At 41.4% G+C, this 27,103-nt stretch overlaps 1 protein-coding gene across 10 annotated transcripts in view; it reads left to right on the top strand.

The window, feature by feature from the left end:
- The window catches only part of FAT3 (FAT atypical cadherin 3), a 400,048-nt gene extending 376,065 nt beyond the window's left edge, over positions 1–23,983 (top strand). For 5 of the 10 annotated variants that reach the window (XM_077173992.1, XM_077173994.1, XM_077173997.1 and 2 more), the window contains 6 exons: positions 5,992–6,145; positions 7,301–7,956; positions 10,652–10,765; positions 14,149–14,208; positions 16,788–16,823; positions 17,419–23,983. In XM_077173992.1, the coding sequence (XP_077030107.1) occupies positions 5,992–6,145; positions 7,301–7,956; positions 10,652–10,765; positions 14,149–14,208; positions 16,788–16,823; positions 17,419–18,038 (1,640 nt within the window). In that variant the 3' untranslated portion in view covers positions 18,039–23,983. Of the gene's footprint in view, positions 1–5,991; positions 6,146–7,300; positions 7,957–10,651; positions 10,766–14,148; positions 14,209–16,322; positions 16,399–16,787; positions 16,824–17,418 lie in introns of all 10 variants that reach the window. The other 5 variants (XM_077174000.1, XM_077173998.1, XM_077174001.1 and 2 more) reach the window with 4 other exon arrangements.
- Positions 23,984–27,103: the final 3,120 nt, after the last annotated feature.

Genomic DNA, 27,103 nt, shown 5'->3' with positions numbered 1-27,103 from the left:
GGCACAGGGCTAAGCTGACCCACAGTGGCTCTTTCTGCCTGACCTGTCTGCATATGGAACAGAGCAGAATGGGGATCTCGGCCTGCATGAGAGCACAGACAGCTCAGATGGGAACTCCAAGAGTACATAAAAGCCTCTCTGCTTTCAAACTCTGGTTTCTGAGCCAGCAGAAAGTGACCGTGGCATGAATCTCTGCTTGCTCTCAGGCAACAGTGTTGGCCAAGTGATGTCAGTGGTACAGAAGGGGGGACTGCGTGTCCAGAGACCCCATGGGGAGATCCAGTGCATGCTTAAATAGGGGTTGGCAGAAGGGGATGAGCACTCACTGGATCTGACAGCTCAGGAGACTCATAGCAGAAAGAGACATACCCAGTCTTAGGACAATTTCCTTGGGAGACAGTGGAAACCACAGCCCTGAAGGATAGGCCACATTCTTCCAGACTTTTCAGTCCCTATCCATAAGTATGGGTCAGTAAATCTATTTTTAAAGAAAGTTAGCATTCTGAAACGTGACAAACAACATGACTTTCAGAAACAGCTTGGCTCTTTGAACTGAAATTTCCCAAGAAAATTCAACCAAGTGTTTAAAGTGTGGTTAAGCTATAAGATGCTGAATATGAGGTCTTAAAATGGGAAATGTCACACAACCTTAATAATAGTGTGGCACTTGCAGGGCTGCCCATAGTAAATGTATGTTTGTCTGCATGAGTAACAGTATGAGCAATCTCAGCAATAGAAAGATTTACTGTAATCACATGCAAAGACTGCACCAAGGTTTTCAACCACAGAGAGAAACCTCATGCTTGTAAAGCCTGCAATTATAAGTATAGTTACTTCCTTTTAATTTGATCAGTCCTGTATACATCTGGCTTTGATTAAAGTAAATGGCTTATATGAGTAGGCGATTTTATTTGAACATGAAGCATTTGAGCGGAAATATTTACTGAGTCAAGGACTGTGGGCAGTGTGGGGACATAAAGTCATTTTGCTTTCCCCACTTTTCACTTTTCTTCTATTCTTTTTTTTTTTTTTTTCATGAACAGAGCTAAAGTCCAAAGGGAGGAGAAAATGCAGCATGGCACTTGGGTGGTGGGTTTAACACGCGCTTTAAATGCTGTTGGCAACATTACTTATGGCTGGTTTTGAGGATCACGTAGTTCATAAAAAAGAAATAAGGGAAAAATTAGTGTAATAATACCACAGAACTGACCTGGTCTTAATAATGTTCTTGATCTTGCTTTTTCACACACGTAAACAACCCAGCATACTGTGATGTGAGTATACCAAATGCACTTCAATTATTTTTTTAAAGCTTTTTTAGAAATTCTAGGAGTGTTTAATGTTTTTAATATGTAGTGATTATAGGCATCTGTTTTTGAATTCTCACTTTAAAAGCATGTGCATGCCAATCTTCTCATAGCACTGGTTCAGCAAAGACTGAGGTTCATTTTCATACCAACAAGTGGCAAGAGGCAATGATCTGTTTGAAGACAGATAAGTTAAATCTGGAGTGGCAGGACTGTGGATGGCTGAACACACACTACTTGAAGATGGCCTGGTTTGACTATAGACCTACCAAAATACAAATGCTGGGAGAGGTCCTCTTCCCCTTCAGTAGTTCTTATCAGTTAACTTGGTGTGTAACACTGTGTGGTCAATGTCAAGGGCAGGGCAATTTCTGGACATCGAGTTTGTCAGGTCTAGCTGCACAGCAGGGAGAGAAACTACACAGAGAGACAAATGGAAAAGCCAAAGCACATTAACAGATAAAAGCCAGCCTGTCTTGCATGGGATAGATAGAAACAGGAGCATACACATGTTCCAAAAAAAAAAAAAAATTGGCAGCAGTTCGGAGCATCGTCTTTAATAAAGCCAAGTAAACCTTGGGATAGACAGACATTCAGATGCTCAGGCTGGGAATGCTACCAGCAGAGATGTTCACTACATAGCAACACCCCATCTGCTGATGGCACCGTGCCTGCCTTGTGCTGCTGCCTCTGCTTCTTAAGTGCCAGGCAAACACAGGTGTAGGCAGGGAGCCTGTGTAGTGTCCTGTCTTACTGCATGTTGCTCTTCAGTGAGGTCTGGGGTGAAAAACACCTTTTTCTCTGGGTAGGGGCATGCCAGGAGAGCAGTAAGAGCAGCTGTTTGAGTCACCGGGAGCAGGTGAGATTTAACTATGTGGAGGGGACTCAGATTGGTGAAGGAGCATGAGAGAACCCTTATAAAACAACCCTGAGTAAGCCCAAGACAATGTGTAGACCTATGTCTACATAATGGTTCAGGTCATGAATGATATTTGATGCAAATCTTCTGATCATCATCTCTCCCTGGGCTTCACTTCCCACTGGAGAGGCGAGGTTTGGGAGGGCAGGACAAGGCTGAACTGGAAGACAACTGGTCCCAAAGCCCTGAGCTGCACAGAGTGAGGCTCCTCAGCACCAGCTGTTTGGCTCCACAGAGCCACTGCTGTTGCTCTGCAGGACTTGTGAGTGTAGATACCACCCAAAAAGGCTGTATTGTGGTTCATAGCTTGTTGTTGCTCTTAGGTCATCTCTTGGCACATGCTGCTATGGCACATGCTGAGAATATTGTGGTCCCACCCTAGAAGCTTTTCAGAGGTGTTTTCCAGAGCTTCCTGTCTTTTTCCACTGATTTCCTCTGAAGAAATACTGTGGTGATATCACAAAATTTGCTGCCTTGGAGAATGCAGATCAACATTTCTAGGAATTAAATATTCATTCCTTATGGAAGAAGCACAGATGGACTGTGTGATCTTAAACGCTGATGAATTTCCAAAACTTCAGTGTTTTCATTGTGAACAGGATCAAGCCCCACATTGTTTAAAAGAGATATTTCATTCCTTGCTGAGAGGACAGGACACTGAGCCTTTTCTCATCCTTGAATGTAAGAAGTTTGCTTGTTATTCTTGTTCTAAACCAGAGGGAAGAAATGAATGGTACGTTAGCAGGATATTAAATTAAAAGTATAATAAAAATCCTTTATTGGACCCAAGATGCACTCCCAACCAGAGGGGTTTCCTTCACAATTTGCCTTTGTCCACAGCCATGTGGCTAAAATATGCAGTAGCCAGCAAAATTACAGCCTCTGCTGGGAGGTTTGGAGATGGATTAAAGGTCTGGCAGGTCTTCTGGCTGAGTGCTATGTGCTGTCTACTGAGCCATCATATCAGCTCTTCTCTTCCCTCCTCCATGAATTTTGACATATGCTTTGCTGTGTTGGAGACCTCCCGGGTGAATGCTCTGCAGCTCTGAGCATGTGTGTCACAGAAAAGTTCTGTGTCCTTTGCCAGTGGATTGGACTTGGCAGGTGTATGGCAGTCAATCCAATGAGAGGAAACACCAGTGATAAATATGATAATTTAATACTGTCTTGTTTCAGTCCCTTCTTGATTTCTAACTTTGATCCTTAGACTTAGAATCTATAGTGAATATTGCAGTCTTCTAATATCTGATGTGTGTTCCACTATCATTAAATCAAATTGTGTGAAAAATGTAGGCTTTCAGAAGCAGATTTTTATTTTGGTCCTGTTCGTACACTGCTGAACAGGGCTCTGACCCATCTGGTGCATTCAGTTTCATCTCTTCTTAGTATCAAATGCATAAATCCATGTTTCTTTTATAGTTGGTGGTAAAATTTTTTTTTAATCATATCAATACTCCTCAAGTTTTCTATAATGAACAAATGTAAACAGAATACATTACAGAACTTAGAGCTTAGCTGAAACAAACAAAAGACATGAAAAGAAAGTGATTCAAGGGCTTTGTCTTACAAATGATTGACACCTGAGAACTTGGCTTTTAACGTCACTTTAGAGTTATGGAGGTTTATAAAATATCAGATAACAAATAGAATAACATATATATTCTGCTATTACATAAGGCAACAAAACTAATTATACATAAAATTGTTTATATTTGAATTGAACATTCTCCTTTTGCTTAAACTCACTGAGACTGTAAAAAACATATAAAACATTAGTGTAAATTTTTGAACTATAGATGTCACTGTTCAGTCATAAAAAGGAAGTGCTGAAACAGCCTTATTTATTCATGCTGTGAATTCTACCTACAGTCACAGGTTTGTAGTTCTTCAGACACAGATCACTATAGGTCCAGAAAGATGTTCACATTGTCTGAGTGTGATACTTTTAAGACACAAAAAGAAATAAGCCCATCTTGCTGATGCTTACTAAACATGCTTTTTGGGAAGCCCAGAAGTTGAATAATTTATCTTCTTAACTCTGTAACCTTGGAGAGATCAGTGTGTCTATCTTCCTTTTTGTAGCAGGACAACAAAACAGCATGATATTTGTGTATCTATTTCATTTATCTTCAGTTACATAGTATTGGACTCTTGACTGAGTAAGCCAGCAAGTCTGGTTCCAAGTTTATTCTCAAAAGCCTGTCCTCATGAAAGAATTCAATTAGAGTAGCTGAACAAGGCGAATTGAACCATATAGGACATATAAAAGATGTGGGAGTCTTGATGCAGAATTGCTTTTTTCTTAAGCCTCCACTGGATTTTTCCATACTGTTTCCATGAAATTCTTTTCCTTGTAACTGTGCTGGATATTCCTGCCATATTTGCAGAAAGAATAACTTTTAAAACAAGTATTTGGGGTTTTTTTCCAGATGTATAGATATAGAAAGTTTTTATAAATACATTTAAAAGGCTCACCACTGAGAGTTGATATTTCCACTTCATCAGTTTGATTGCCAATAATTTTGACACTGAATTGAGTTGCACTCAACCATTTCAGCTCTAACTGGAGCTGTATTAATGGCAGGAAGGTTCCTTGTTTTAGTTGCTTAATGTGCTATATTCAGTAGGTATGTGAACCCCATAACTGCAGCTTGAACCTTGCCTGCACATCTGTTTAGGACATTTGGATTATATAAGAAACTTCTTAAAAGATCAGCCAAAGTTTTTTTTACAGATGTCCAGAAAAATTTTGCTGGCTCAACAGCTCTAACTAAGGAGTCTTCGACTTCCAGGGACTGTCTTAGCCATCTCATGGCTTTCAAAGCCTACATGTTCCATGCTCTTTTCAAGCAAAAAAGCAGATTTCTATATCCAGTTCACAACTTCAAGAGATGCACTGCCTCACTGGATTTCTTTGTGACCTTAAATAAAGTTTTCATTAATGGCACTGTGCCATATGAACGCACAAGCAGAGAAAAAGAAAAAAGATATGTGTCATTTGATACTTGGCAGGGTGAACTGATGTGTTTAAAACCTTTTTTTTTTTTAATTCTGGTTTTGCCCCTGTGTTGGCAAAAAACAGAAATGGGACTTCAATCCCAACAGAGTCCCCCTCCACATGAATGTTGTTACGCCTGATGAATTGATGTGAGTGATTAATCAGAATTTGATAGCACACTAGTACTGAACATAATCAGCTCTGATTAGGACTGGTATTGCCCAGGTCAGCTGGTAGTTTGAAGTTTATCGTTTCTGCCTTGATGATGCACTTTATAAAACTGGTGTTTTATTACTGTCACATCCTCATTGTGTTGTTCTTTTAAAGGGCAGAGATGGAAAAGCTCTCAGCCGATGTATTTGTTAATTGGTGAAGCCCCCCCCAAAAAAAGAAGAGTAGACTGCCTCTATCAGCAAACATTTTGAAAAAGTTGGGAAATACATTCTTGATCTAGAATATTTCTTATTACCGTTCTTGAAAGGTGTTCACCAATGACATTTATTCTTACATAAATCATGATGATTAGGATGGTCTGGGCAGCAGCCTCTGGTTGTAGACATGAACTCTGATTGCCTGGGCACCTCAGATAGACAAACTCTTGACTAGCATTAGTGTGGGCCACATGGACAGACCAGAATGTGTGAACATCCCCTTGCCCCCACAGTACAATTTATTTTTCAGTGTAAAGCAGCCAAATGGGTCCTGTCACTTTTCGACAACTCAGTGGTAGGAGTCTAATTTCCGTCTCTCTGTCCCTCACCTCCCAGGGTACCATTGCAATTGCCTCTCCCAGTTTACAGGAAGGAATTGTGAGTCAGAGATCACAGCCTGCTTCCCAAATCCTTGCCGGAATGGAGGCTCATGTGATCCCATCGGCAATGCTTTCATCTGCAACTGCAAAAATGGCCTGACAGGAGTAACGTAAGTGTCCCTCCCCAGGTGGGCAATGGGAGCTTTTTGACTCAGTGATGGTGGGCTTTTTGATCAGTCATTTTGTACCCAGAAGCTATGATTCACCTCACAAAAAATAACCACAACCTTAGCACTTATTCCAAGTCAGAGCTAATGACAGCTGAGAAATCCCTGAGACTTGCATGCTCAGAAATGTTTTTTCTGAACTTACCCTCCTAAGCTGTTGATTCAGGATGTTATCTTGAGACATTTTCTCTGAGATACACCTGTCTGTTGCCAGCTTTTTGAACTATCTTGTAAAACCTGTGGAAGCTGCTGTGTAATCTTTGTTTTGAAAATGGATCAATTATTTAGTCACCTTAGCCCTGACATAAAAGGTTAATTTATTGCAGTCATTTTCTTAAATCCCTGCCTTGATCATAAACTTGGTCTAGACACAGAGAATCCTAACCTGCCCATCAACATGTTTTTCCCTTATCTGGTTGTCTACTGTTTGTACTTTTTCCTCTGCATTTTGCTACCTCTTATTCTTTCCAATTCTCTCTCTTTATGGTTCCTGTTCTTTTTTTCCCCTTGACTCTAATATCTGTTTATCTCCCGACCTAAACAATTTTACGTAGTCAGTATATCCTTCTCTTCTCTTCTCTTCTCTTCTCTTCTCTTCTCTTCTCTTCTCTTCTCTTCTCTTCTCTTCTCTTCTCTTCTCTTCTCTTTCTCTTCTCTCTTCAATAAATATGCTGATGTTTTTACTACATTTTTCTCAACTATCTTCTCCTTGAATCCCCCTCTATTATTTTGTATTGAAACACATGGGGTAGTCCAAAAACAGTATAAAAAAGCAGATTCTCTATTATATTCAGTAAGCTTCATTAGGGTCAAGGTGCCTTTTCCTATCAGATGCATTATTTCCTTCTTGGTATCTATCAAATGCTTTAAACCCTTATTTCCTTCTTGATATTTCCATTTTATTGTCTTTAAAAAACCCATGGAATAGCTGTAGAACAAATTAAATGTCGCTAAATAATATGATAAGAATATGATAATTTGCAAAGTACCACAAGGTGTTAACTAATGGCACCACTTTGACAAGATAGGGCATCATGCACAAGCTGGACTGCCTCTTAGATGTTCTGAGATTCCAGATTCTCCTTTTCTTCTTTCAAGGTGTGAAGAAGACATTGATGAGTGTGAAAGAGAAGAATGTGAAAATGGTGGCTCCTGTGTCAACATCTTTGGTTCATTTCTGTGCAACTGCACCCCTGGCTACGTGGGTCAATACTGTGGTCTGCGCCCCGTGGTGGTCCCCAATATACAAGCTGGGCATTCCTACGTTGGCAAGGAGGAGCTGATAGGAATAGCTGTGGTCTTGTTTGTCATATTTGTGTTAATTGTTCTTTTCATCATTTTTCGCAAGAAAGTTTTCAGGAAGAACTATTCGCGCAACAACATCACGCTCGTACAGGATCCAGCTACTGCAGCCCTGCTCAACAAGAGCAATGGCATCCAGTTCAAGAACATCAGGAACAGTGGAGACAGCAGGAATATCTACCAGGAGGTTGGGCCTCCACAGGTGCCAGTGAGGCCAATGGCCTATACCCCATGCTTCCAGAGTGACTCAAGGAATAACCTGGACAAGATAGTGGATGGGCTTGGTGTGGAGCACCAGGAGATGACAACATTTCATCCGGAGTCCCCTCGAATACTGACAGCCAGGAGGGGGGTGGTGGTGTGCAGTGTAGCTCCAAACCTGCCTGCTGTGTCTCCCTGTCGCTCGGACTGTGACTCCATCAGGAAGAGCACGTGGGATGCTGGGACAGAAAGTAAGTAGCACTGCGTGCCGGTCTCATTCTTCCCTGCCCGCGGTAAGGGTTGCTCCAGGGTGCAGCAGGTACAGTGGCACAGGTACTCTTAGTGCTCCAGCGTAATACATGTGAATTGTTAAATCTCTCCAAGAAGTGATCTGGTTTAATTTTGAAAGGTTATAATTAAACAAGGCATACAAGGCCTTTTTTTCTATGCATGGAGTATGACTAAAAGCATTTATTTCACTTGTTGAGAAAGCATATATGAGTAAGTGCTCTGAGCATTTTTCAGTGATATAATGCAATCATCTTTCTATTGGAAAAAAACAATTTGGGGCAGAATTCTTAAATATAAATTCTCTTAGGTTCAGGCTGTTTGTTTCCCAAGGGAGTTAAAAATATTTAAACCTTCTTCAAGAAGCAATCCTGTTTTGCATCAGGGAGAAATGAACTAATATTCTCTACTTTCAGTGTCTGTGAACTGAAGCAGAAAGTTACATATGGTTTGATATATAGGATCACCTTCTCAGGCCATTGCATTCCCCTCTGCTTTCAGTATCAGAGTCATCATGGAATTTTCAATCCCCATGCTTACCCTATTTGTGCTGTGATGGTTCCTCACCTGATAACACAGTGCTCCCTCCATTCCTCAACTGGAGATGAAGCAGATTTCACATCATCTGTCATGGCAGGGAATACCAGTTTTCTGGGAAAGAGTTACAGCCCTGCGTATCTATCCTTGCAAGTCAGACCATGTCATTTGGACTGGGAGATGTTTACTTCACCATATATGATTTTTTTAAAGGTGTTTTCTCTTATTAGGGACTTTTCCTAATGCATCTTCCAGTACCTGTTGGAGGGGCTTACAAGAAGGCTGGAGAGGGACATTTCACAAGAGCCTGTAGTGATGAATGGCTTTAAGCTGAAGAAGGGTAGGTTTAGATTAGCTATTAGGAAGAAAATCTTGATTGTGAGGGTGGTGAGGCAATGAAACAGGTTGCTCAGAGAAGGGATGGATACCCATTCCTGGAAGTATTCAAGGCCTGATTGGATGGGGCTCTGAGTAACCTGGTCTAGTGAAAGGTTCCCAGTCCATGGCAGGGAAATTGGAACTAAATGATCTTTAAGATCCTTCCGCCTCAAAGTGTTCTATGATTCTATGATCTTCAACCCTATTGCAGCACAGCCTTAACCAAAACTGTCACATAAAACTGCACAATGCAGCCCTATTATTGAAAGCAATGGTAACTGAGGAATAGAGAGAGGAATTAAGCAACAGGTCAAGAGGACAGCATTATGTTGTGCCAGGGGAGGTTTGGGATGGACATCGGGAAGAATTTTTGCTCTGGAAGAGTGGTCAAGCCTTGGAACTGGCTACTCAGGGAGGTGGTGAAGTCACCATTCCTGGAAGTGTTCAAGAAATGATTGGGCATGGCACTTAATGCTGTGGGTGTGTTGGCATAGTGATATTCAGTCAAAGGGTGGGCTTGATGATCTTGGAGGTCTTTTCCAGCCTTACAGAGTTTATAATTCTGTAGCTGTGCCCTGATCTGCACATTTTCATCCAAGGCAGCACACTGGCTAAGGTCACGTAGTGAAAAATTGAATTAGTTTTCCTTTATTTGGGCTGTATTTCAGGGTTGTGTTGTGTCTGACCTTTTAAACTTTAAATATATTTAAGCTGATTGAAAGCATCATCACACCAGCTCCCACACATGCTCTGTTCTATATTCTCCTGGGGGTTTGTGCCACAGGCACTGCTGGTACTGGTACAAATTTCTGCACACCATGAGGCCGTACCAGGGAGACAGAGCTCAGCTGTCACGGAGTGGGAAGCAGCGCAGTTCTGTTACTGCAGCACTCACTTCATCAGCTCCATGCCCTGCTGCTCAGCAGGAACAAATCAGCTCTTACCATGTGGAGGTGTGCCATGCTGGGTAGAAATACCTACAGCTGGCAGGTAAAGAAAGAGCTGTACTTTCATGATGATAGCACCTGACCTTCTTCATTTGTAATTGGCTCAGGTATCTTAGTGCTTAAAATTGAGAATAACTTTTTGTGTTCCTGATTATTGCCCATATAATGTGTAGTTGAATGTGTTTATTTATATATGGTTAATTACAGGAGAATTTATACCGTAGGTTGCAGTTACATTTCTAAACAGTAGAATTGTGAAGACTGAATGTCCCTGATGAAAAGCAATGTAAATTGAAGCATAATCTATTATATGTCAGTGATGGAGCTATTAAAATCTGATCCAAGGACCACTGATATGAATAACAAGATGCACAGTAACTTTACTGAGCATTGAATGAGCCTTTAATGAGGCTCTCAAATTAGGAAATGAACAGTAAAGATAAATGTAACTGTAATCTCTTGTATAAGCTGTTTATACCGCATTCCTTAAGTCATCATTTTCATTGCTTTTGAGACTACATGCCACCTAAAAAGACAATATTGAATACAGATGTTTCTTCCTTGATTACAGTGTTGTCAGCCACTTGAAAGACTCCTTGGGCTTCAAACACTTCATAAGTCTAGGTATCTTTACCAACTGCCTTCTTGACGAATAGGTCATGTCCTCTGTGTGAAGGAAATAATTTTATTCTGACTCATATAACAGAAGGCAGGATTTGAATGTGTCCGTGGTATAAATAGGTAAATGTGCATCCCTAGAGAGTACCATTTTGCTTTGTCTTTGCTGTCAATGAAGGTAAAGGGGTTGATGACGCTGAAGAGGTGACCTGTTTTTCAGGAAGTAATAAAGGCAGCAACTCTGAAGTACAGTCCCTCAGCTCCTTCCAGTCTGATTCCGGTGATGATAATGGTAAGAAATGATTTCATCTTTATTATGCTGGGGGAAAAGCTATTTATCTCTCTCTCTAATATTATTAAAAGATTTATGTGACATCTTGAAACCCTTTAACGATGCCAAAAGTAAGAAAGTCACGGGTTCAAACCCTGACTTTGTGTTCCACTTACTAAATTGTAGGAACATAATAAAAATTTTGATGCTTGGGGCTGTTGTATTAGGACTGAGCTTTACAGTGAATTAGAGGTGTGATACAGCAGAGTCACACTGCCAAGATGTAAGTTGACTAATAGGTTGCAAGTGAAACTGTAGAATTTATATAATTTTCCTTCTGGGAAGAGCATGACTTTCACCAGTCGAATAAAAGGGATTTCCGTGCTATTTGCCAGGTCTCATTCATGGTCCCAACAAAACTCTGCTGGTGCTCAGCCGCAACAATGAGCGGATGAGCCAGTCCCCAGCGTCCTGGCCTCTCCCTGGCAATCACAGCTCAGCAAACAATAGAGCACCATTAAATCCTTGTTCAGTGCATACTCAGTGCCTGCCTCTCATGTCCTGCATCATTATCTCCTGGGTGACACAGGCAGAGCCATACACAGCCCACTAAAAGGTCCACAGAGTCAGAGCAAACCTTTGTTCCTGCAGCCCACATTTGTTGAGCAGTGGGTCTGAGAAAAGTCAAGATGTTTCTGCTGGGGAGGGATGGTGGATGTCTGGGAAGCCTCGTTTAGACACACAGAAAAAGACTATCACAAAGGAATCATGCTTGGTTTCCTCAGCCACCAGTTAATGAACTGTCTGTAGACTCAGCTCCTCAGTCATGTTGTGCAGCTGTTCTCTAGGAACTCTGAAATGTTGGAAAAAGCACTGATAGCAAAGTATACTTCCAGTTCCTTTTGGCCTGCTGTGCCTGAAGCATTACCATTATTTTTGTCAGGCTTCCCTATGCTTTTCTGGCCCTGCACCAAAAAGACCGCTTTAGCCTTTTTTTAGGATAAGTGTTATTTAATGAAATATATTTACATTATAGTTACCTTTGGAATAATTATTAAAGTGGTCATTTATTGTACATTGTTACTTTCTGTATCTCACAAATTCTGATTAGACATTTCAAACTCCTGATCCTGTCTCCACTGAAATCATTGACACAGTACCCACAGAAGCTGGATCGGACCTTCTGTGCCCACTCATTTTTTGTGAAGGCTTCATTTAAAATATGGCCTTTTGAGATAACATTTCTAGTTCAGGGTTCAAACAAATCCATATCTGCAGGGAGAACGAGGGAAGAAACTTAAATCATGTGAGTCATTTGCAGAGATCGATGCAAGACCACACGCTCTGGTTTGCTTGAAGCAGCAGGGAAGGTCTGCAGTGAAAGAGCCTAAAGGGCAAAGCCAGGCATAAGTAAGCATATACATATTCACATGCCTGTACTTTAGGGCTAATGGATATGCCTCCTGAAGCCATGAATCTTTGCTCTTCTTGTCATTTCAATTCTTTGTACTTCACATACCTGCAGAGGTTAGAAGGTTGTCAGTGAAAACACAACAAATACAATTCAGCATCCACACTCTTTGATGAGACAGGACAGTGGCTCCTTCTCCAAACCCCTTCCTCCAAAGCCAGGAACAATTCTGCTGGGTTCTCAGGCTAGCACAGGAGACAGGCTTGTGTCACACAAATGTACAAATGGCTATGCTGACACTGACTTGTGAAATTGGGTGGCAGCTTCTGACTGAGGAAACCTATCTGGCAGCAGTGGGATGAATTCCACTGTGAATATGTATATGCTTACTATATGCAGGCAGCTTCTGCTCACCCCCTCTAGGGCTCTTGAAGCCTTCTCTTGCTGTGTCAAGGGCTTGTCTTGCCATGTAAACTCACGTGGGGTGAGATTTTGAAGCTAATTTTTTTCTCTAGCCTTATTTCTCCTGCATTTAAATTGCTCAGCTTTCCTAGTCTTTCTGTGAGTAGTTAGCAGTAATTTTTGTATTCCAAAATCTGAGCAATGCTGTATTTGAGCATTGACTTGCACTGAGCTGTGTGAGGTGGGGTTCCCTCTTTTCTGTGAATATGCTCTGCACAGCTCCCACCAGAGCCAGCCCTTAGTTGGAGAGAAAACTGTACTGGCCCTGGGTTTTGACTTGTTTTTCACTCTTAGGTTTTTTCCTCTAATAGTTCACAGCTGCCCTCCATCTATTTTCTCAGCCATGCAGCACTAACTGCATGGAGCCCCTTATTTTTCTATCATGTTTATTTTGCATTAGACAGTACAAGTCTCCTTTGTATAATTACTATTGCTGTTGATGGCATAAATATGCTGATCATAGAACAGGGGTCCTTTGGTTTATCAAGGCTCTTTTTGCTAAGCCCTCACTAAAACTGAGGAAATTGGATGATATACCAGGTCCCATGCCCAAAATTTAGCAAAAATTTGAAAATATTCAACATATGTCTGCACTGTTAACACATTTCTTGTGATCTCTAAGTCTGTTGGCTGTGTGAAACAAAAAAGTATGTTTTGCCCCACATTGCTCCAAGCAATTGGTTTTCTCATAACTAAAGACAGAGGAAAAGGGAAGGATCCATTGCACTCTCATGCAGAGCTTTCCCTTCAGTTTTGATTTTTGGGTTTATTTCATGTTCTCAGAGGCACGAGGGTTGGGTGGTGCAAAATGCAGATCATCTGGAAGACCACACTTTACAGGCCTCCACATTAAACAGCTGCACAGTCTATATTAATGATTTCAAGGGAAAAGTGCGTTTTGTTGGAACACCTGCAGAGAACACACAAAGGGTTTGTGAAACTATTCTGTCAAACATGGGTCAAAATTTGAACCACACCTACATGGCTGTGTCCTCCTAATTATAGCTGTGCTGCTTAACCTCCCTGAGGTATTGCATGGCATGGCACAGACAGTAAATAAGTAAAACATTCCTCTTAGGAAATAAATTGAGCTTAACACCATTTCTGATGGTGTGATGGTCTAAAAGATAATGATCCTTGGAGTACATAGCACCATCTCTGGAGACCTCTAAGAAGAATGAATTAGAAATTAGTGTCAGGTAGACAAGATACTGCTTTGGTTAATTGAATCAGCTGACCAGTCTGCTTGAATTTATGAGGTGATACACATCATCCCATATGCCTTTCTGGAAATGCTGGTTTGGAATTTATCAGCACTCTGAAGATATATGGGATTATCTGAAATGAAATGTCCTGCAACCAACTGCATAAATCATGCATTGGTCAGCAGCCTTTTTTTTTTTTTTTTTCTTTCAATGTCAGTTCTGTCTTTTGAGAGAATTTATTGTGGTAACCTATGATGTGTGTTTTAAATACTAACCTGAAGCTGTCCTTCCCCTCCCTTTATTTTCTGCTTTCCCTCCCCTGCAAGCTTCCATAGTGACTGTCATACAGCTTGTCAACAATGTAGTTGACACTATAGAAAATGAAGGTATTTAAATTTTTTTCTTTCTTGTTATACAACAATGCTTCCTATTTTCATTGTGAAACATTCCAGCAGAACCTCACTAATCTACACTGACCAGCAATCCTGTGGCAGGGATTGGGTTTTGCAGATCAGCATGTTCACCAGCAAACATGAAAATGCCAGAGGAATGTACCACAAAATATCTGTGGGTAACTGGAGGTGGTAGAAAAGGTGTCAAGCCTTCATCCTCTTCTGTTCAAGTCAATGTTTCTGCTTGTTTATTCTCATTGCCTTCAGAGAAAATAATAGACTGATAATGAAGCCATATCATTGAGACGATCCTGGCTGCAGAGACTGGGAAGCAGAAGATGACACGGGAAGCCTGTAAAGTGTCCCATGCTGCAGCAGAGCTGGGCTATGTACCCCAGTGGTATCACACAGAGAGGAGCACAGTGGTGGCTGGCTGCTGGCTGGTTTCTCCCAGGAAACCCTGCCAAACAGCGGATGTGTGGGCACAGCTCCACGGGCGCCGTGGCTCTCCCGTGGCATCGGTCTGCCCGTTCCACAGAGCATGGCAATGTGCTCCAAGGACCAGCACTCACCTCTTCCACTGACCTCCTGGGTAACCTCAGGCATATCATGTTACAAGTGAACCTGTAATGCGGGGATATCACTATTTTCTTTTTTCCATAAAGCACTGAGGAAATGTCTTGTTATCATAGATAAACATTACTTTTATTTATTTTCCAACATTTTTCCTACCCTTGGGCAAATGTCAACTCAGCATCAACTCAGGTTGTCCACAAGTCAAAAATTTCATCTGTCCTTAGCAAATTTAAGACAGATTTTACATACTTCAGCTAATCTAGTCTGCATAATACATTAAGATGATTAAGTAAATTATTTTTGTGAAACTACAGATTTTTTCTTGAGCCAGTGTCACATTAATTTTGAAAAACACTTTTACTGCTAACTAGTGATGCCACTTGAATATTTGTTAATAGTGCATTTATTGATACCCTGAAGTGTAAGAGTGCCATTCTTCTCACTATCAAAAAAACCAAAAATTAAGTAGCCAACGTTAATTCAAAAGAAAGTCCCATTCAAAAAATAAAAAAAATTACCTTGAAAAGAAACCACAGGCACTGAAAATGACCTTGCCTTCCTAAGGGAAAGCTTAAGCAAACACCCTGGCTCATTATCATCCTCTAAAGGTCAGAAAAAGCCAGTCTGGCAGTAGTTTCAAGAGACTGTCACTGAAAATGCTTTGCCCACTTCCCAGTTCCTTATATGAAACACAGGATTCTTAGAATTGTCTGCTCTGCAGCAGAGCTGTTGGAAGTGGTGAGTAATTAGCCACACTGGAGCTCTGGGCAGAATCGCTGCCACAGAGTCACGGGAGGATGGGGCTCCTGCCCCAGGGACCTGCCCAGGGTGGTGCAAGTCAGCAAATTAGTGAGGTTCTCCTGGATTCTGATCCACACAACTCAGAGGGCCCTGACACCCCTCAGGTGCAGTGCCATCACACTGACCCCAACACAGCAAAATCCACTGTACAAAGAAGAGAGAAGTGCAGAAGAGAGGTTAGGGCCGGTTCAGACACTGCTGCTACACCTGTAGTAGCCCCAGCCCTCCTCACTCCAGGACATGGCAGAGCAGGTGGAGAACTCCTGCCTGGCTATCCAGCTAAGGGAGAAATCACCATCACCGCATGCACCATGTGGTGATGAGCAAGGGCAAGTGTGGTCTGAGTAGGTGAAGGGCTGGAGAGGTCTTCCCTTGCCTGTGTCTGAGCCACAGAGGGTACAAGCTGTGATGCCACAGAGGTCTGTTTCTCCTGCCAGACCTCCTCCAGCAATGTCATCCAGAGACTTTGCCCGATGACTTCCTGCATGAAGCCAAATAACATGCGGCTGAACAAGAGCATATCCATCTAGAAATGCTGCAGCTTATTCCCTGCTCTTGTCTCACATAAAACCTCCTTCCTTGCTCTCTCCCCCACCCCTGCACCCTCTCCATACTGGAATGCCTCCCTCCCCACCAGCTAGCATGGCAGTGCAGGTGGGAGGTGGGTGTGGGGTTGCGGAGCATTGTAGCTGATAGCCCCATTAAATGGCTTTGTATTCTATTCTATTCAGGTTCTTATACCGTGCCCATCACCATGGTATCTGAGCCCAGGTGGGCCCAGATTTGTTTGAACCGGCCCTGAGAATGGTAGATTCTTATTTTTCTGTTTCAAAGTGAACAAGTGAGAGAAAAATGTACTTTGCAATTATAAGCCGTGTCGATGGTGGATAGCCCTTTTTTGTGCTAAGAATTACAACTCTAATGAAATTCTGTATCTGTTCAGTGAGGGTAAATAATTAAGATATGATAGAAAAGGAATATAATACACGACATAAACATTTCTTTATCTATGTCTGCATTTGACAGGCAAGCTTATCTTGTACGTTAAAATAAATAATTTAAAATCCTACAAAAATGACACCATGGCAGCTGTACTTTAGAAATATGCATGCAGAGTTTTGTATTTTCACATGTAATACAATGCTGGTGACAAGCTCCAAGTTACCAGTTTTTGCTTTTCACTTTGTATCTGACAGTGTCTGTTATGGATCAAGGACAGAACTACAACAGAGGTGATTTTTCTGGGGCACCTTCTGCCTGTGGGCCGGGGTGGGCAGAGCACTGACTTGATCTATTTGGTTTTTTTCTTGAACTGCTTCACGTGTACTCTTTTGTTTGAATTCTGTTCAAAAGATGCATGAGAATGGTCAGCCACTTTTTTTGTTTCAAAATTCAGTTTTCAGTCAATCAGATTATTTGCTTGCACACTTTCTTTCTTGAAGTCATTGGAGGTGGAAGGGGAGATAAGATTCTGTAGGCATGCTGACTGCATTTAAAGATTTTTTTCAAGTAGCTGTGAAAAACGGTAATTCAGACATTTTGATTTCTTGGACTCATAGTTTCTAATACAACCCAGTAGCATCTTAAAAAGCAAAATGCCTGAGAGTGTCCGTGTTTTTTTTCTTTGCTTGTTTGCATTAGCATCATAATGCAATTTATTCTCCTCCTCTACCCCTCTGGTCAGAGCATGGCTGACCCGTGTCGGTGGCCTGTGGGGCATGCTGTGATTTGAATGTGCTGTGAGGACTCAGGCAAGTGCATGCAGGACACTGCTCTCCTCCGTGGTCTCATCCTAACAGAGCGCTGTGGTTCTCTTCCCTGCTGCAGCGTATCATTGGGATACCTCTGACTGGATGCCCAGCGCTCGCTTGTCCGACATTGAGGAAGTGCCCAATTTTGAGACGACGGATGGAGGCTCGGCTCATCACGGCAGCACCAGAGAACTGGAAACAGATTACTACCTTGGTGGCTACGACATCGACAGCGACTACCCTCCCCCTCATGAAGAGGAGTTTTTGAGCCAGGACCAGTTGCCACCTCCTCTTCCAGAGGATTACCCAGACCAATACGAAGCCCTCCCACCCTCGCAGCCGGTCTCAATGGCAAGTACTCTCAGCCCTGACTGCAGGAGACGGCCGCACTTCCACCCGAGCCAATACCTCCCTCCCCACCCGTTCCCCAATGAGGCGGACACCACAGGATCTCAGACTGGGAACGAATTTAGTACTTTTGCTGTTGGCCCAGGCCAGAACACAGAAAATGCTGGTGCAGGTAAGGTGCCCTTATCCTTGCACAACTCTCTCAACGCCTCCTCCTCTGACGTCTCAGCTGGCTGCGGCTTTGATGACTCCGAAGTAGCCATGAGTGACTTTGAAAGCGTGGAGGAACTCAGCCTAGAAAATGTTCACATTCCATTTGTGGAGACCCAGCAGCAGACACAAGTGTAAAGGAAGCTCCTTTCTCCTTACTCCTCCTCTTCTTTTTTTTAATTTGGTCATTTCGTCCAATTAATAGTATAAATACTGAGAAGAAATTTTGCTGAAGGTGTGTCTATATATATATTGGGCAAAGAAAAGTTCAGTATAACCCATTATTAACTTGTTCAGAAATGATACTGTATGTGCAGACACGAAGAGACCAATTGTTTTAAGTGTTATACATCACAAAATTGTTACAGACAATCTGGAGAGAGTGTACCTTCTATTTATTACCAAGAGTAAAACTCAGCTTTTGAGGCAGGGGGAAAAATAACTGCTAAATAATTTCTTTCTCTCTCACAAAGTTGGGTTGTATTGGGGTTTTTTTTGGCATTGTGTTATTAAAAGTGTTACAGTGTTATGATCTCCCCACAGCATTAATGAACAAGTATGGATCATTCTAGAATGTACTGTTGCATGAAATTTTATGTCAGCAAAGAGTGAAAGCAATTGATTGCTGGGGCTGCTGCATACAACACATCAGATGGTTAAAAAAAGCAACATTTACAAATTGACCTATCAAAGACAAGTGACCAATTATTTGTCCATATATATTTATCTATACTTTTGTTCATTACATAGCATTTCATTCTGCTTTGTGTAGAATAACACACACATACACAGTTTATATTTACTCCAAATTGGCTTACTTTGGTCGTCATTTTTAAAACCTGATGTCAAGTGCATGTGCATAGCTTTGCCCATGAGGACTTCCCAAAATGTCAGAGTTTGGCTCAGGAGTGGCCTGGTTTTGCCCCAGCTGTGTACGCACAGCCTCTCTTAATGTGTATGCAACATGAACATGGATCTGAAAACTTGAGGTAACCTACCCAGCTGATCATTTTTTTGAAATTTCTTGCTTGGGCAATCAGCTCTTTAACAGCAGTCCTCGTGCTGCAGTTACTGCAGTAAAATTAGTTGCAATTAAGTTACATATAAGGCTGCTGTAACCTCACATCATTAGTTTAGCATCTTTTGGCAAATGTCCATCCCTAGAGTTCACAGGATGAGTTCTCAGCTGCTGTAGACTGACTCATTTGGTGGAGCTGCATGAATGGACTGTGGCCAAAGATCTGTTGCCAGATTTTCCACTGGGCGCATGATTTTGTAGGATTTGAGTGCATCCAAAGGCTGTTTGCAGACTTCAGAACACTGTTGTGGAATCAAGAAAACCATGACATCTGTATGCTTTTATGCTTCCCTCAGCCTGATTGGAGTAAATGGTCATTCACATTGATTAGGTCAGAGTAGTCAAGCGCAATCTGGAAATACTGGATTTTCACTCAATGTATTAAAGCAGAGTATACACACCTGTTGCTTGGTGCTCTGAAAATGTTTTTACCCCACTGCATTTTACAGCATCTCTGTACCTTACCAGTGAATGTGAGTCTACAAGCCTGCATTACTGTTGGGTTTTCATCCATTTCTGCCATGGCATAATTCTGTCGTTCTGAAAAGCTACTGAATACCTAAATCATTTTGATAGATGAACAGATTCATTAGCAGGTTGGCTGTGCTGCTTTCCTTGTCCTGTCCCTTGGTCAGTCACCTTAACTGGATAGTTTCAGCAGTTGTATGTCAGGGCATGTTCTTGACTGACAGGAATTTCACACAAAATTAAATTGCAAGCCATTTCTTGACATACAGGAAGAGTTTATTCAGAAATTTTCCCCAACACAAATAAATTACTAGTAGAATGTAATTTAAATAATTGCAGCTTGTAACACTTTTAATAAAACAGGATTTATAGAATTCTTGGAGTAGGTACAGTGTGTTGCTGCTTCCCTCCAATAGTTCGTATAGCTGTGAAAGATTGGTGTGGATATTTTCTTTGGGATGAGGCAGCACTTCTTCAGTAGAAAACAGCTCATTATGTATAGGTATATGAATGAAATGAGTGAACTTCTAGAGAGAATGTACTGCACATACAAGTATTATCAAGTACTTGTCTGCAAATAGGTCCTGTCCTTTGAATTTATGAATGTCACTTGGTCTTCTCAAAGTAAACATGCTTCTGTAACAGTGATATATTCTGAATGTGCTCATGGTGCGTTTCAGACCCTTTCCCCTGATATTATTCCTGTGTTTTTGAGAAGAAAAAAATGCAGAAATTTGTATTGTGATTGCAAGGAACTGAGGGATTTGCCAGAAGGCCATAAAATGGTTTGGCAAGCCTAGAGGCACAGATAGAGGATAACTCATATTGTTCATGAAGTCTGTGTTACAGGAAAGGAAATGCAATTAGATTGATGTCTCTTCAAGAGTTAGGAGCATCAGAGTTGGCAAAGCAATTCTGCAAATTTAGCTGCACTTTTAAAGCTTGTATGACTTGAGAATGAGATGCTCTCTTAGCATCAGGCTGCAGTTTACATGAGGTTTGCTCCTACTCAGTTTTGGTTTGAGACATTTTTATCCATTATGCAAGTAATTCTGTTCAAGCCCCCAGATAGTTATTAGGTGTACTTGTCACCTGTCTTCTGTAGTGAAAGTTCTTGCATAAGCATGAGACACCAGTATCAAAATTTACTGGAACATATCAAAAGTGTCATGAGGGACAGCACGATGGGAGCCTAGTGATTGCCATGCAAAAAAAAAAACAAAACAAAGAAATCAATGTTTCTTACCAAGCTTGTTGCCTCAGTAATATATTGTTGGTAGTGAGTTTTAATAGTAAAATATGCATAAATACAATGTATAGTACTTTTTCTGTTTGATGTTGTTGCCATTTCATTTCACTGAACGCCTACTTATTAAAGTGCTGTTGGGAAGGTGCCAAGGATCACCCGTTCAGCCTTCTCTGTCCTATTCATGATTTCTATACCTCAATATCTCCTCCCCTCCAAATCCATCTTCAGATTCCCCTCTGTGAATATTGGTACTTCTGTGGCTTTTCTGTTTTTTTTCAGGCTATTTTGATAATGATAAGACCCAAATGCAGATCTAAAGGTGAAATACCTCTTAGGGAGTAAGATTTTCATACTAACATCCCTTGTTAAACCAAGCCATTTTGTTTTCTCTTTTTAATTACTACTCCACATGAACAAGTCAAAATCTTCTAATTTGGAACATAAGAACACATTCATAACATAATGTAAGAATTACTGTTCATATTATGGCTTCCAATATATATTTCCTTTTTCTGCCATATGAGGATTTTTGTATCACTGCTGCTGTCAGGTCCCTAGTTCTGCAAGAGCTACCCTGCACATCTCTGCTTATCCTGTGTGTCTGTATTTCAAACTACATCCCTGTAGATGGCTCCACTACCCGATATTTTCTCTCAGAATCATCTGTAGCAGATGATTTCATGGGCTTAATGAAGTACTTTTGAGTATCACTGGCTTATAACTTAGGATCAAGAAAGTTTTGGCTTTTTGGAAAGAAGCAGCAAGAGAAAAAAGCAACTTGTTAAAATGCAAATGCACATTTATATCAAAAATCATGAACTTTTCCGGGGGTGTATGAGTCTAAGTAAAAGGGTGCTCGTTCTCTGCATTTTGATCAAGTTGAGAATGCCATGCACAGTGCTGGCCTTTTTAATAACGCTGGCAGTGGAAAGAGCCTTACAGTGACTACAACATGATTTATTCTGCCAATACCACATTAGGTATCCCTGTGTAAAAGGAAAAATTAGGCTTATGTACGATTCTTAAGTATGTTAATTACTTTACCTTTGTATTATAAATATTCCAAAAAAAAAAAAATAGGGCGACCCCCCCCCCCCCCCCCAACACTGTAGATACTGAATGTAGTTGCTGTCCTTGACCAGTATCTTAAAGTGGAATAAAGGGCCAAATGTGACACCATGGAACTGTAGAATCACTTCCCTCCCATGGGAGACAATGGACAACCTCACTAGAAGACATACATACAATTGCCTTCCTCTAGGACCCTCCTATAGGATACAGCATATTAGGCAACCAGGAGAACTTTGGAATGCAGAAATTGACTACAGAGCCATGATTTCCTGTCAATAGAGCTCTTCTCCTTAAGCCCAGTGACGTCTTTGATACCAGACTATCCCAGGGGTTTCTCTAACATATAATTCCAGTGAAAGGCTGGAAGGAGTCAAAGGCTTCTCACTGCCACTGTTTTCCTGAACCTGAAAGTTGTGTGTGCCATCTGTCAAGCAGGGTCTCCACCTCTGCATGTCCCACAAAGAACTTAAATTTTGGTGTTTGGAATTTTTTCTCCTGTTCTCTAAATTCTGTAGTGTAGTCTGAAGTAGTGAGAGCCTTGATGTATCGGTACCTTCTCAGTGTGGCTGCAGCACACAGTGAATAAAAGCATGTCATGAAATGCTGATCAATGGGGAGGCAGCAGCCTGTTGTCTCTGTGAGCCAGGCAGAGACATTTTGAGAACATGACATAAAAGTTGTTGCTCTGGTCTCCTATAAATTCCATCATAAAGAAAAATGTGGACTGAACAGGACAAATGGCTGAGAACACACTTTACTCCTCGTCGAAAAAGCTAAATGGATGCTATAGTAAGTATATCCTCACAGTCAATAACTGCAGTCATGGGAAAGGGAGGTGAAGGTGCCCTGGGCCAGTTCTGCTAAGCTTCATTTGAAAAGGAAGCATCCCTAATAATGGAGGAAGCCAGCTCTTCAGAACCAGTATGAAAGTGCATTTGGGCTTTGTAGATAATGTTTGGAGCTATTCACTTAGTAATAATGGGCATTTCATTGGTTTCTAGCAAGAGAGTTACATCTTCAGCTTCATTCCCTGACGGTTTACCATCATTTACCATGTGGTAAAAACTGCTTTTTGCCTGTTTGCATCTCTGCTCCTCTTAATACACCAAAATGTGATCTGAGCCTTAGAAATTTAGACCATTGCCCATTAACCATGGTTTTTAGCCTGTGTTTCGTGAACTTGACATTTAACATCTCCATTATCAGAAGGGCCATCCAGTTGGTAAATTAGCTGCATCATCCAAGGAACGAGCGGATGGGGAGGAAATGAAATTAAATTTGTTTCTTTATGTAATAATGAAAAGCAATAATTGCAAATATGTCGTTTAAACACAAAGGCCATAAGTAATCTTTACCAGTGTTAAGAGTGCACTTGAACTGTATTAAAGAGATTGGAGCCCTCAGAACTGTAGCATTCTTTTGTCATAGGAATACCTGAAACACTATTAATCAGCAATGCAATGAGCCCAAACTGCCAATTTTCAGGAGATGACAAAGATGTTTAGGAGTGAAAGCAGTTCTCTTTAAAGCACTGTATTGGAAAAGATTGTCTTGTAAATTTTACCTGTCTCAAGCAGGCTGGTTTGTAAAAGATGTATGTTTTGGTGTTTAAAAAGAAGTTTATAAAATAATGTATATAATGGTTTCAAATTACCAGGCTTTTGTAGATATTTGATGCCAATCAGGTTGCTTTAATTTCTTTTGTTTGTTTGTTTGATTGATTGATTGATATAATTCAAAAGAGTCATCAAAGTTGGTTTAAACTTCTAAGATAACAGGAAAAAAAGTTTTAGATCTGAAGACTTTTTAATCATTTCAAAATGTACTGTAATTTTCCTTTGGGTTCAGCTCTTTTTGTTTAACTTCTTTCTGGTTTTAAGAAGATTTTTTTATTGACTTTTTTAAATGAATGTGTTTTGCACAAAAAACCTAGAGGTATGATTTTTATTCCATTTCAAGTAGGTATTAAGAGATGTCATTTTTCCAATGACAACAAATTAAACCTTATGCAAAAGGGAAGGTTTATCACTTTGAGTGGGTATAGTTCTTCATCTGAAAACTAATTGTTCCTTCATAATTGCTGTTGGCAGTATTGTCTTGTGTTCTTTTGCTATAAAAACAAAACAAAACAAAAAAAAGTGTACAGGTTTGTAACTGCCAAAATTTGCTAAAGTTGATGGTTAAAATAAGTTTTCCAAGTAAACAAAAAGAAAAGCCCAGCTGTGTTGACTGCTTTTTGATTTTTCTCCTACTTTCAAAGGAGGGAGCAAGATAAAATACACCAGTTCTTGAAGGAATGTAGCATTTCATTCCCTCTCTGTGTTGCAGAAAATGCTACTTTTTTGAAGTCCTTAAATTAATTTCATTATTACATGGAAATTCCTCTGTAGGGGCCCCTACTTGCACTGCAGAGCACCCTTGCCAAGAGTTGCTTAGCTGATGTAAGCTAAGGCAGTTCCCTGATTAAAACCACATCTTCAAAGAATACAAAAGGCATCATTGCATCATGTAGCCATCTAGACAGTGAACTCCATCAATGGAGACAAATTTCAGGGGACAGTGCAGCTGTCTGGTTGCTTAGTGGGGGTGAAAGGAATGGGTGTGTAAACCAGCATCCCATTCCACAGTGTGCCAGCCATGGGCATCTCTATGCTCCAGCATCATGGCACTGGCAGGTGGGACCAGCTGGGACAAGTTCATGTGTGTTGGCACTGCCCCTGGAAAGAGATGTCATTGTGCTAGGCTGTATCACTGTGTACTCAGTCTGGCCAGGCCTTGCATTCAGGGATACCCCGTCTATTCCTCCTTCATCACACCTTCCAGCTCCACAGCCAAGCTGCCCTAGCTGGACTGGACTGAAACATGGCTTCAGAAGCTCAGTGTAGGAAGGAAGGGAGACAGTCCTTCCTGAGCTCTTAGAACACTCTGCCATGGCACAGCCCACCCCTCGTGCTGCTGGGGAGCAGGGATGCTGCCTGTGTTGTGTGTCCCGTTAAAGGACTCAGAGCAGTGTTTCAGTCACCACCAGTCAGCACACAAATAGCCCTTCTCAGCAATCTTGAAACAGAAGTTTAAGCTGTGGAAAGGAAAAATACCAAGTCAACATTAGAAGTGTCTCTTCCCTCTTCCCTCAATACCCTTTTCTTTTTTTTCCTAGCATGGATGACTACCTTATTTTAGTCAGTTTCCTATTTAAATTTCTATTTCTGCTTGTAGATGATCTCTTTTTTTTTCTTTTCCTCCATTACCAGTAGATCTTGACAGAATGTCAGGGAAATACTTGTGGCAGCAGAAGTAGCTTGGCAGTCCAGCAAGGCTCACTGTTACAGCGAGATGAAGCAGAGCATTATAAGAGAAAGTGAGTATGGTTCAGAGAATATTCAAGATTAAATGATGTAAAATTCTTGCATCAGTTTAATGTTCAAAGCTAGAGATATGAAATGACATCAGTATGTCTGTTAGGATGGAAAAGATGAGAATTGAGATGGCAAACAGGTCAAAATGCACCTAAGTGTTCTGTCAAAATAGAACTAGCACCAATGATTTTCCCCATCACACCAAAAATAAGTTATTTCTTCCTCCCATGTGTTTTGGTAACAGATTTTGTAAATATGCAGTGTATCCTGTCCATCATGGTGGAAACCCTCCCCTAGTTTACACTGCAGTGCTGCTGGTGCATGAAGTGTCACCAGAAGCCTTTGTGGTCTAAAAACTAAGGGGGGAACATCTCATGGTAAAGTATGAAAAGGAGAAGACACTGAAATGACAGCTCTAATCATTTCAATGAACCTGAAGTTTTTTGCACAGAATTTTTCCTTTTATTTGCACAGAAACATCTGTAGTGCAAAACAACGTGAAAATCAGAGATAAGTGTCTGGCTGTGGCATTTCCAGCCCTTCAGAAAAGCTTGGAGGGCTTCTGTAGGAGTCTAGGGATGAGTCAGATGGATGTTAAGAAGAAGGAGACAATCCATCCTATCTGAACACTTACTTAGAATCTTCATTTTCAGATCAAAGACAGATTTTCTGTGCTGCTAAAACCTTTCAACCTTTCCTACTTGCAGTTTTTGTTCTGCCTACCCCCCATTCTGTCATGCAGTGGGGGACAAAACATCAGTGCAATGACTGTGACTTCCTCTAACGTTCAAAGAAAGCAATTTAGAGACCCCCTACCTCTTCTCAGACAGCAGTCATAGCCACAGAGAAGAAAGCATTTTGCAGAAGGCATGTCACCTTGTTGCAGGAAGGACTCCTGGCTGTGGAGAGAAATGAGTGGTTTCATAGGAGAGAAGGCAAGGAAATTGTAACAGCAGGTGAATGTCAAGTTCTTCCTCCCTAATTTAACTTCTTCAGATGTTATATTCTCCCCAGTGGTACCAAGGGCCTTTCTGTGCGTATATTTAGCTCACATCCCCACCTCAACTTGCTTTTCTAGGCTTCCAGATACTACATAAATTTCTTCCAGCACCTGAAACCATGCCCCTGGTTCTGGTGTGCAGGATGGCTCCTTACAGGATTTAATGAGCCAGACACCTAAAGATGTGGTGACCAGCCCTGGCACTGAAACCCTACAGTGTCCCTTAGGCCACTGCCATAGACGAAACCTTAAATGAGAGGATGGTGATGCACTGGCACAGATTGCCCAGAGCTGTGGCTGCCCCATCCCTGGAAGTGTCCAAGGCCAGGTTGAATGGTGCTTGAAGCAACCTAGGATAGTGGGAGGCATCCCTGCCCATGGCAGGGGGTTGGAACTAGATGATATTTAAGGTCCCTTCCAACCCAAACCATTCTGTGAGTCCGTGTTTGTTTATCAGGGAGGTATGGCCAGGGATGATCAAATGCAAGCCAGTTAAGGGAGTCTTTATCCACAGGCATGTGAGTTGTAATTCTGCCACTGCTTTGATGTGACTTACATCTTCCACTACCTTTGGAATAACTTTCTGCAGCACACGTAACCTAAGCTTCCAGGAGGCTTTGGATAGCCACCAGCACCTCCTGCAGAGATGGATTTTAAAAGCCAGAGTGAATCCACGGAGCTCAGTGGACAAAGCTGCTCTGAGGCTATTGCCCAGTGAAGACAGAAAGTACAAAGAACCAGCTGCTCAGAGGCCAATTCCAGCTGCCCCACTTGGCTAGTTCTTGGCTTGCTCAGACATGTCACGGATTGCCCTCCAGGGAAAAATGCTGCTGTATTCAGGCCAAGCAGAGAGAGCAGCTGCCTGCTGCAGCCTACTGAGCAGTTACATGGCAGTGTTTGTAAGGTTGTATATATTTGGCAAATATATATATTTAAAAGAGAGAAACTAGGAATATAATTTTTCTAAGTCAGTTTAAGGCA

Source organism: Agelaius phoeniceus, chromosome 2, assembly GCF_051311805.1.
Source record: "Agelaius phoeniceus isolate bAgePho1 chromosome 2, bAgePho1.hap1, whole genome shotgun sequence".
Taxonomy (NCBI): Eukaryota; Metazoa; Chordata; class Aves; order Passeriformes; family Icteridae; genus Agelaius; species Agelaius phoeniceus.
Note: the sequence above shows the minus strand (reverse complement) of the source record. Positions and strands in the feature narration are given on the sequence as shown.